The 11,497-nt window shown below is 42.1% G+C and overlaps 1 protein-coding gene across 2 annotated transcripts; it reads right to left on the minus strand.

Moving 5' to 3' along the window:
* Positions 1 to 216: 216 nt before the first annotated feature.
* On the minus strand, positions 217 to 11,393 carry ifrd2 (interferon-related developmental regulator 2). 2 transcript variants are annotated; one of them, XM_082519653.1, is made up of 13 exons: positions 10,889 to 11,393; positions 10,243 to 10,299; positions 4,726 to 4,842; positions 4,457 to 4,541; positions 4,197 to 4,321; positions 3,832 to 3,989; positions 3,555 to 3,608; positions 3,256 to 3,434; positions 3,014 to 3,122; positions 2,772 to 2,906; positions 2,502 to 2,630; positions 1,591 to 1,683; positions 217 to 1,469 (listed from the first exon to the last, which is right to left on the minus strand). In XM_082519653.1, the coding sequence occupies exons 1-13, from the start codon at positions 10,929 to 10,931 to the stop codon at positions 1,389 to 1,391; spliced, it is 1,365 nt and encodes a 454-aa protein (XP_082375779.1). In that variant the 5' UTR covers positions 10,932 to 11,393; the 3' UTR covers positions 217 to 1,388. The 2 variants fall into 2 exon arrangements, with proteins under 2 accessions (XP_082375779.1, XP_082375780.1); XM_082519654.1 differs by lacking the exon at positions 10,243 to 10,299 and having other exon boundaries at positions 10,889 to 11,391.
* Between the last annotated feature and the right edge of the window lie 104 nt (positions 11,394 to 11,497).

Here is an 11,497-nt window from a genome sequence, read left to right on the forward strand (position 1 = left end):
ACTAAACTTGGCCAAACTACACTGTACAATTACTATGCTTGGAGCTTGGAAAATTATTCTTAAAGAGCTTAAATTACAATAATTTCACATATTTTAGGATTTTCATGTAAAGCACCTGTGCTCACACTAACACTTAAATCCGCTAAATATCATGTTTCCGGGCAGAAACTAGACCTCCTTTCTGATGTAACTTTATGAACTTAGGAGAAAACAGAGTGCTTAAATTCTCTTTATTCAAACTTTTGTCAAGAAGCACCGATAAGAGTTTGGTGAGATCATAACTTTTATCCAGGGTGAGGGGTCAAACCTGTTGGCTTTGACCCTTTAGAAACCCAAACTGCTCACTCATCAGCAGCTTTGATTAGTGGTGTGTATGTTATCAGCCAACATTTTATAAACACATATCTCCATAAACCCCAATCTTCACTTTATCTACAGTACATACACATGGATAGATGGTATGAGTCACCAACCTGCAACAAAAATACAAGGGAAAAAAAAAAAAAAGAGGCAGCAGATTCATTTTACCATCTTTATCCAATAATTCTGTCTGTAAACAAGTTGTAGTATTTTTTTAAGTCTTAAAAAACCACACACATTATGTCCCCTTTAATAAATTATTATTAAAATACAATTCTTCACTATAAATGGTTAAAATGAAATACAACTCCAAAAAATATATGAATACAAACATGACAATATTACCTCTTATTTGATTTTTCCCCCCCCCTTTTTTTCCTTTTTAATTTTCAATTGTCATGATTGAATGAATTTCCAATAAAACACACCCCCCCACAAAACACCACACACATTTTCCTTTAGGTTGCATTGTTTGTAAAGTTAGTTTCTGGTTTGGCAGCTGAAATGTAGCGAGGCAGTGTTTTTCCAGAATACGTCCTTGGCTCTTTTAACATCAGTTCATTATTGGATAGGTTAAGATATTAAATGGGACCATAGGTATCAAAATGTAAAATACCTGCCTCACCGGTCAGATGACAGGAAAACAGATTGAACTGAGTGTGACTCTGTAAGTGAGATTTTACCTTTTCCTCTGTATTTGCACTGAATTGAGTCGTTATAATCCCACTGAAAGGAAGTTCTGCTTTGTTTCACAGCTCATGTTCACTGTGGAGAATCAGAAACGCTATGGCAGCAAAGCCGGCGCCTGATTTGAAAGAACATCGGGACCTGTCCTCCGCAAACTGAGAATAAACGCTGGCCGCCTTAAATTTGGAGAATGACACTGCATGTGAAGAGCACAAGTGGCAAAAAAACGAACAAACAAACAAAAATAACCCTGTTTGCTGAGTGTATGCTTGCGAAGAGCTGAAGGCATCACGTTGTATCCATGAAAGGAGTTCCTCGGTTTCTTCATTGTGGCCGTGCTCTTACATGACATCGGCACGTTTGTCCCGGACCTTGTTCCTCTGTTTAGTTCTGGCTTTGAAGGCAGCCGAGTTGAAAAGATGCTGTTTAAGCCAAAAAATAAAAGCAAGGTCGTAATCACACACCGGTCATTTCAAACGCTACATTTTTAAAGAAAATACTCAAAGGCAGAGGTCAGATTGTTTCAGCAGAAGCTGCTGTTACCTTCTCAAACCGTGAGATCTTGTTGCCTTTGACCGCAGCGTCCAGGATGAGTGGTGGGCCAAGGCCAAAGATGTCTCTCAGTAGTTGGTTGAACTGCACCAAAACAAAAATTAGACGATAAAACCGATTTTCCTTTGTTGCATTTATGCTATGCAGACTGCGATGCAGGAGGATGGGCAATAAATGTATGTTTTATTCCATAAACAAAGCTATTTTTGGCAGCTCCCTTGCTACAAGGAGTCGTGAGAGCGGGGAGCTCCGCCTGTTTGATTTGGCAGTTTTATGCCGGATGCCCTTCCTGGGATTTGTATCTCTAGCTGGAATCAAACCAGCAACCTTTCACTTGACAAGTCCCACTTATATGCAACTCTCACCTGTACCACAAGTGGAGGGTACATACAAAAGGCATCTTAAAAAATCCAGTTAAAAAAAACAAAACAACAAAACATTAAACTTACTAAATTAAGTACCACGTCATGCCTTCTTAAAGGTATAGTATCTCATTCTAGTGGATTTTTTCAGTAGAGGCGTCACTTTAAACATTGGATCATTTAGTTCAGAGTGTTTGTGCATCATTTCATAGCTTATTTGCCCTAAATAAACCTAACAGAGGCAGTGGGATTTGCCCACACAAGCGGCTCGTGTGTAGGTGTGCTCATTGTGTGCCGACTGGCATATCCTCCACACAAAATTACATTTGGTATCCTCGCAGCCTGCTGGCTGAGCAGCCAGTACCAGTCTTCCCACTCAACTTCAGGTTTTTGTTTTCTGCAGTCGGTGCAAGATATGACAGAAGACAAGACTGAAGAGACAGAAAGCACCGAGCAGCGGCAGTAAATGAGGCTGTATGAAAACAAGCCCACTCTGGTGATCAATGATAAAGACGAAGGCATTTTGTTCCGTTTCCTCACCTGCAGATGGTCTCTGACTCCAGACTCGAGGATCTCTTTGAAGGCGTCGTAGATCCTTCTCCTCACCCAGCTGTCAATGTAAACGTTCTCCACTCCAAACCTGATTTTCTCTTCTGTGAAGTCCTCGTTCTGGAGAAAGAAATGAGAAGTGAGAAGCTCAGATGTGGGTAAAGCGATGTTGAAGAAAGCTACTCAGCAACTTAAAACAGAACATCGGGCACCTAAAAACATTTGTCAGTCTTTACACGGCTTCAACATGAGATAACATACCTCTATGTAATGCAGCACCTCTCTGAAGATGGAGCGTTGTTTCCTTCTGTCGTTCTTGGCTCTGTGCTTGTTGCCGTCTGTGGCCAAACTCTTCAGGCATTCACACAGACTTTCACCGTCCTCCACCTCAAACTCCTGCAGACATTCACACGCAAATATGTAGTGCACTAACACAGGAGACGTTTAAACCTATACGCCTGTAAGTGAGTGTACTTGTCTGTTCTTATTGTTCAGGTGTGTACCTCGTCTATCTCTCGCCCCAGCTCCACCAGCAGGGCGATGGTCTCTCCTACTGCGATTCTGTAGTTCACATCGCTGCTCTGAAGACACGCCTGTAGTTTAGGGAGGTGACTACAGCAAGAAAGAGGCATACGATTACCAATTAGCTACACTGCTAGATACTACTGCTGTCGCCTCTCAGTTTAAAACTAAAGTCAGTTGCCAGTCATAACAGAAGATGCCATAAGAAGGTTGTTTTACTCACTGGCTGAGCAGCACAGTCAGTCTAGAAGTGGGACAGATGGTGACCAGCAGTGACCAGGCCTGCAGGGCAGCAGTGTGCAGACCTGCACTTCCAGGTTTTGGTGTGGGCAGAACTCCCTCTCCATTAGGGTACGAAGACATGAACACACTCTCCAGAAGAGCCAATGACTTGATTAAGTCCTGTGAGGAGGTAACATCAATGCATAACAGCATAAGTTATTTAAGTCTTTTTCTTTTACTCTGAAAACGTCCAGCTTATGCTTCTTAGAATTAAACTGATAAGCTACAAAGTGTTCTCACCTCTCCATCTTCAGCAGATGAGACATAGCAGCACATCCCCAGAGTCCTGGCACACTAACGGGGACACAGATGTAACAACGGTCAAACTAACACACAAGCATCTGAGGACAGACAGCGACACTTCATGTGTGATCCTAACACAATCTGGGCTTGGTTAGAATCTAAATCATGCAGATAACATTTAAGCAGAAAATAAAAAACACCCCTCCCCCCTCCGAATAGGCCATCCTAAATCCAGATCTGCATTAACGTTCACAAATTTCATGTGATTACTCACACTCTGGCGAGCTGCTATGCTGGCACTGCTGTCACTCAAGGTGGCCGTGAGAGGCGGGCGAAGCATTTTGAAGCCCTCCTCCGCCTCGTCTCCGCCCCCCAGCTGAATGCAGAGCAGAGCAAAAACCGTGGCCGACGCCGCCTTCTCCTCCCCGCTGCCTGGACACACGAGGAGAAAAAGTTTCATCAGTACCTGCAGTTTTTAAATCATTCTCACGCTTTCGTTCCATTTAAAAAAACCAAACAAAAACCAAACAAACACAGTTTTCATAAATCTTTTGAATTTCTACAAAGTGGCATCAACAGGTTAACAGAAAGCAAGATTAACTGAAACAATCCAGACCCATTCGTGTTGTTTTGCATTACCTTTTCTGAGGCTCCTTTCCAGGCAGTCACTGATGGTGAGGCGCCTCTCTGTCAGGAAGTCGTACAGCACTCTGGAGGAGAAGGCCTGTCGCAACGACTCAAGAGCAGCTAGACGAGTCTTTGCACTAAGACATGAGGAAGAAAACAACAACAAAAGGTGTTGAAGCCATTTTTTTTGCAGTTAATAATGCCATTGCATGCTCATTTTTCTTTCTTGACACTTCTTGATTGATTTAAAAAATAAAAAAAATGTTTCTCACCTCTTATCAGTCAGGTTGTCTATACACAGTTTGAGTTTGTCTTCCGTTTCTTCCTGGGCAGTTTGCTCATCCACCTGCTCACTTCCTGTGTCAGATCAAACAACACAGAAAACTGATACGACTGCATTAAAAGGCAACTGTTTGAAGTTTTGACTGGAGACTCCGGCCACAGATACACAGATCGTTTAGTGGCAAATCAATTAGGAAATAATGGTCCTAACCCAGACTGAATGCACATGCAGAGGGAATGAATTGTGTAGTGTATTTACCCGTGCCCTCTTCCACCACCGAGGTGCTCTCGCTGGCACTGCTGTAGTGGCTGAGAACGTCCGACGTCAGCTCATCATCGCTGGCTGCCGCCTCTCCCTTTACTCCATTTTTAGCACCTGGAGACGGAAAAGATAAAATAAGAAAAAACAGCAGAGCAAAAGGATTTATATTTGGAAGAAGATGGATGGAAACTGTATACACTGATGCTTTAATGTCTAACATAAGTCCTTTTTTCTTTTTGTTATAAAACACAACAGAAGTTAGCCCAAACCTTTTGATTAGCGCTCCCAATTATTATATGATTAAAGAAGATCTGGATGACACTGAGGCCCTCTTATGTCACTATAAGCAGCTCACTTCCAATCATATGCAAAAAAAACATTACAGTAAAACTGAAACCTGGGGCCCGTTCTTCGTACCTCGCTAAGTAGGTTAGCCGGATTAGATTGTTGACGATTTCGCGTGATCCTGGATCAGTCGGTTCCCCGAAGCTCATCCGGGACTTGCTGTCATAGCAACAGAGCCGTAAGCGTAAACCTGCTCGGGAGCAGGTTTACTTTATGTAAACAGGATTAGATCGCGGCCACGCAGGTATGTCCGCTTCATTTATACGAAAGCAACAGCGATATTTTTCCACTGTTTCACCATAAATAAATATTATCAATGTAACTAAAGACAATGCAGCACTTGATCCATTTATTGATGTCACACAGATACATACAGGTCATTTCCTAAAAAAGGGAAATGAACTATTAACATTCTATTACATGTATGTGATTATTACAGATGTAATTCAGATTTCAGAGTAGTAATTGTAAATTACTTCGTGTAATCAAGATGAGAGACCACGGCTATAAAAGCGAAGGTGGATTTGGGAAGTCTGTCGCAGCCATGTCCTGTCCGTATACGCGACCAACCCATTGCGGAAGGTGCAAGATTGATAAGGAGAGTCCTCAGAATTCAGCGTATATTGCGGGATAGACAGGATCCTTTAGCTCAGCGCGACAGTGTGCTCATAGAGAGATATCGATATTCCCGTGAGGGTATTATTTACTTAACCAACTTGTTGACGAGGGGGTGCAGGACCACCACCTGTCTTTTTTTCCTCTGCCCTTTTCTTGGTTGCTGTTATGAACAAACTAACAGAGTATTACAGGCCAGTATTACCTTGCCAAGAGACGCAAAGCAATCTAAGAGATAAATATTACCATTCTGTAGAATACTCCTGTATTCCACTTTTACCTGTTCCCATGTTCTTGTGGGTCCTGTTGTGGCTCTAATGTGAAAGGGGATATAATATAACATATTATAATATAATATAATGCCATATGATATTGGACAATATAGTGTCATATGATAGATCTACCCTACCGCCTACTGGTGTTGGCCAGAGGGGCCGATGGCGCGATATGGCAGCCTGGCTACAACCGTAGCTGCCTCCACCAGTGTGTGAATGTGGGAGTGAATGAATAGTGGTATCGTAAAGCGCTTTGGGTGCCTTGGAAAGCGCTATATAAATCCAATCCATTATTATTATTATTATTATTAAATTACCTACGAGTTTGATTTGTCAGCAACTTTCTGCCAGCCCTCTCTCCTTGCTTTTGCAGCCTTTGCAGTGTTCTCTTGCGTTTTAATTAAACTCTGAAACTCCTGTAATCCCTCACTCATGAGTTCTTGCTCTGCTGCCGGAAAATACCGAGCGCGCCCCTTCGACATTTTCGCCGACCAATCAGCGGGTTGCCGATCAATGTTTCTACTATCGATGCGTAGCCCCTTTTACGACACCCAGTGATGTCACATTCCTGCGTCCAGCTGTAGTAATCGTCAACAGCAGGTGTGTTCGGGGAACCGGATTAGCGAGCTCACGGTTAGCGCGATGATTTGATCTTGGATGTGTCATTTGATCTTGGATGTAGTAAGCGACGTACGAAGAACGGGCCCCTGTTCTGCCATTTACCAAGGCAGCAGGACGTGTTGAGTAACCCATCACTTATATTACCTGTTAGCACAACTTCCTCTTAGTGTGAAGCTTACCAAACTAACAGGAAAAAAACAAACCCAAACACATCTGTGATAGTTGAAAAAAGCTGCGTAATTCTTCGACTTTTCCATAAACACCAGAAAGCAGCCAAACTCGCACAAACACCAGAACTGGTGTTAGATTCAGTGGAACAAAAAAATTCAATGCTAAATATTTTAGTCTGACTTTAGTGGTCAGAATCGCTTCATTTGTATGCACATGGTATAGCAAAGAAAAAAAAATGTTTTCAAGCATTTTTCTTTTATGCTCGGTTTTTTAAGACCACCTTACATCTGCTGCATATTAGGAATCTTTTTTTTTTTTTTTTTAAATTAAAAACAAATAAATAACAGCAACACACAAACCAAGAGAAAGGAGCCAAAAATGTAATGACATGCTGCAGTGGAATATAAAAAAATAAATAAACAAAACACAAGGAAAGTGAAAAAGTGCATCACACCAAGCAGCCTCCTATTCTACTAAATGACAAGTAAGCCGAATGTTCCACAGAAAAGTGCTCCATTAGGATAACATGATACTATGAAGTCTCTAACCACAGCAAACACCAGATAACTCAAGGATTTTCCGTTGGGTAATGCTCCGTCATCTTTTATTTGTTTATTAGCGCCAGATGTTCTGTTTCCACACAGCTCTGCCGTGTGTGTATGAGAAGGGCTAAGAGTGAGGCATGCCGAGCTAAGCTAACACTCCTGCTGGCTCAGGACTTTCTACTGTTGTTGGGATTACTGAAGACCAGTGTGGTTTTCATTTATTCGTTCATTCAGTGTGTGGGATCCAGAACGGTCAGACTGTGTGTGCGCGAGTATGCGTGTGTTTAGGTGTTCGTGTCGAGGTCAAACAGGACAGCTGGGGTAGCCCAAAGGTCACCGGTGTTGGAGCAATTCGAAATAGGAAAATCACTCCATTCTGTTCAATACCAAACACAAAAGCACAGCAAATACACAAACTTTGTTGACACATTTTGCAATATCTTGTAGTTATTTCCACCTGTTTTCCCAGATAAAAAGAAATGAAAAGAAACTAGGACCATGTTTGACCTCAGAGTAAAGAGTGTAAACTAGGCTAAAGTTCAGCCATTTGACTGGAGTGGACTCAGTTGTTGAGCCACTGTTGTCAGATCTTAAGTTTTACCTTTCCTTTACAGAGTTTCTTACCTGTATTCACAAGCCAAGCACTGCTTAATTCCTTTGTCATCATTGCTGATTAATTCCTATCCATCATTTAAAGGCTCTGGAAACAGTACGAGCAACAACTGTTACACCTAATATTTGAGCGTAGCAGGTATTATTGCCACTACACCAAATGTCTCTACCAAGAATCGGTTCATGATTCCTAGCAACAACTGCTCTCTACTTAATAGTTAATAATCATATAACTCTTTTCTTTTAAATAATTGTGAAACAACACATGAGGAAATACAGGAAAAAATGTAAATTCAGAAAAAAAGACGATGATCGAAACAGCGTTCCTTGAAGTGCGCTTTCCTTATGTGATGTTCTGATTACTCTGACAGAATGGCCCGAGGCAAACATACTGTTGGTAGCTGAGATAACACACTCTGTGGGCCAATATCAGTCGGCAGTTTCCCAGTCACCATCCTTGAACTGCTGGTCACTTCACTGGTTACACAGAGCTCCACACCTTCCTACGCAGGCCTGCCCACACACAGCTCAGTTAGTGAAGTGTGAGCTCCCCGCCAGGACTCACGTGTCCTCTCCACATTGCCACTTTATGCTTATGTAGCAGTCACTCACACGGCTCCAGCAGTTGGTCGGCCACTTGGAAATAAGGCTCTGCTGACAGATTCGAGCCGAGGAGGTGGGAGCTTTTTAAAAAGCCCACATGCTATAGATGGAGGACATAGGACTCCAACGGCTAAATTAACCTGCATTCTCCTTGCAGGCACTTTGCTAAACATCTGAATGGATCACTACCCCTACAGTTGGAGAAGTCAAGCAGCACAGCTAATATTCAGACATCTATTTTTCTCACCGTCAGCGCTTGTTCTAAAACTGCAAGGCCTATTTGAAGTCATCCAGAAACAGACCCTGAAGGAAAACTAAATTCTTCAACTTAAAATACCACACCACGCGGAGTGTTGCAGGAAACCGATGCATAAATCTGCATCGATAACAAAAACTACTGTTTTTAGAGTTTAAATAGTCTGTTTCTACTGGAATATGTAGAAGTATTCTCTACTGGTACTGCTGGTTGTCAGTGCTGTCTCCATTCACAATCATTTATTGCTTGAGAGGTTAAAGATAGCTTTAAAAGGTTGTCTTTGTATCTCTCTCACATAGGACTTTGTCAGTCATTTCTCACAATTATCCATCATCAACTGAATAATATGAGGTGTTCCACAAGGTTGTATCCTGGGCCCCATCCTGTTAGCACTGTACTTGCCTTTTCCCTGGCAAATAAGTCATTTTAATGATATTTATATCTGCATATTGTCAGCTTCGCACTATTTTTAAGTCGATTATTTAAAACGCTGTACTACTGAATTATCTGAATAAAGCTAAATACTGACAATACACGTGATTCTTGTTTCTGCCCCTGTTGGCCTCTTCCCAAAGATAATGAAATGCTTTGGTTCTCCTTCTTCTTTTCTTAAGCCTATCCTCTGTAATCTGGGATTCTTCCTTTAGCCACACTTACACTTTGGACCAGCATGTAAAATACTTGGTTTCCCCATGTTTCTACCAGCTGGGGATTATTGCTGAACTGTGGCTCATAACTTTAAATCCTGTTATCCTGCATAAATTAAACAACTTCAAAAATTTACACTGAAATTCTCCCCGTCCATCCATCCCGTACATTAAAGTTTGCAGAAAGCTTTGGGTTTCAAAGGAAGTTCAAACATTAACATGATTATATTATGTGTTAATAAGGAACATGTGACAGTAAGTTAGGGATTGCCACATAGAGCAATGTGTCACCAGTGACTTTAACTCAGCGTCCAGAATGTCACGCTGACCTGACATTGCTTACACATGACATAGTCGCACAGGAAGCAACAAATAATTGTTTATGGTATTAGTGCAGGTAAGAAGAGGAAAAATTCCAGTTCAAGATCAGAGTAGATGGTGATAAAACAAGAAAAGTTTTTTTAAAATAAATAAACCAAACACCTGTAAGTGCAGCAGGACGGGTGGATGAAAAGGTCCAAAGTCATTAGATGACATTCATACTTCTGTAATGTCTATCTTTTAATCTTGCCTTAAAGCCAGGACAAGTGCATGGTGTTCACTTGAGACGTGCACACAAAGAATGAGAACATTCAGATATAACTGCTACATCTTATTAAAGTGAACAGCCAAGGCACGCAGAAGGAAGAGTGCAGCTGGAATAGACGACAACGACATGGTCGTTTGATTTGCTGCATGCACTATCATGAGGTTCAAGAGCTTCTGGACAAGGTTAGAACAAGATGTAGAAGCTGGGGTCGGGAGTCAAGAATCAGAGGAGTTACCTTTGAGTGACGCCTTTGTCGACAGCTGCAGCTGAAGAACCTCCTGACGGAGAGAGCCTGGACATGATGAACGGATGGTTGAAATAGATTGTATATAGATTGTATATTTGGAGCAAGAGCAGTGGACAGGTTCATGAACGGAGGGGAAGGTGAATGTAATGCAAGAATGGCCATGATGGAGAAGAAAACATGAAAAACGGGCATTCACTTCTGTATTGCAACCTTTTTTTGCATTTATTGATGCATTCATATGTAAATGAGCTTAAATAATAATTCTCAATGCAGAAGTCTGCAGCTATTAAAAAAATGCATCAAGCTTTCCTGGACCGCTCCTCGCGCTTATTAGAGTGTCAAACTGACTTTAGCATTAACGCCAAGAAAATGCAGACTGCACTGCTAAGCTGTAGCACTGATTATACCCACATGGATGTGCACGACAGGGTCCAAAACAACTCGCATGCTAAAGTTAGGAAGCAACAGGCTGCCCGTCTGTTAGCGTCTATTCCATATGGCAAAAATACCCCTGCTTCAAACTGCTAGTCTTTCTTCCAAGTGTACTGCTAGATCTGTTCAAACCGTATTCAGACTTCTATTCCCTTATATTCCTGCTTGAGCTCGAGTTAGCATGGCTGCTATTGCTACTTACCCGGCTTACCGGAGCCACGTTTCCCCGTCTTATTCCGCGGCATTTCGAGCAGCTTTGATCCTCCGTTTCACAACAAAGCTAGCTGAGGTTAGCTAGCTCAAGGATTTGAACGACGGGCGTGAAAACAGCAGGAACTGCAGCCTGTTCGTATTTACAAGGGTTAGGGGGGTTGTTGATGGTTTTTAAGCCACTTGCTTTCGTGTTATCGCTGGCTAGCCTCCGTTACGATCACCAACCAACACCACGTTCCGTAACTTTTCGCTTTCTTCAGTCTATGAATAAAGAGTTGTCTGTTGGCGGAAAAGTGGCTGTCTTTAGCAGCTGCCCCGGTGTATTATCTATGATTTTCCCCGGGTAATCTATATCTAATATTAGGGTGAGATGGTAAGTATTTTTCAAAGCGTTTGGGACGGAGTTTTGAGCACGCTGTAGTCGCCAAGTCCACCATCTTCCCCTCAGTAGCTACTGATAAAACCGGCAGCCGGGGTTGCCAGGTTTGTTCAGTTAAAGTCCCTCCTTTCCGGTTACGTGTAAAGCCAACGTCACACGTCGTAAATGAAGTTCCTTTGTGGACTTGATATGATTAAATAAATTGAGTCATGCATTTGT

Source organism: Aulonocara stuartgranti (assembly GCF_965226115.1).
Source record: "Aulonocara stuartgranti genome assembly, chromosome: 20".
Classification (NCBI taxonomy): Eukaryota; Metazoa; Chordata; class Actinopteri; order Cichliformes; family Cichlidae; genus Aulonocara; species Aulonocara stuartgranti.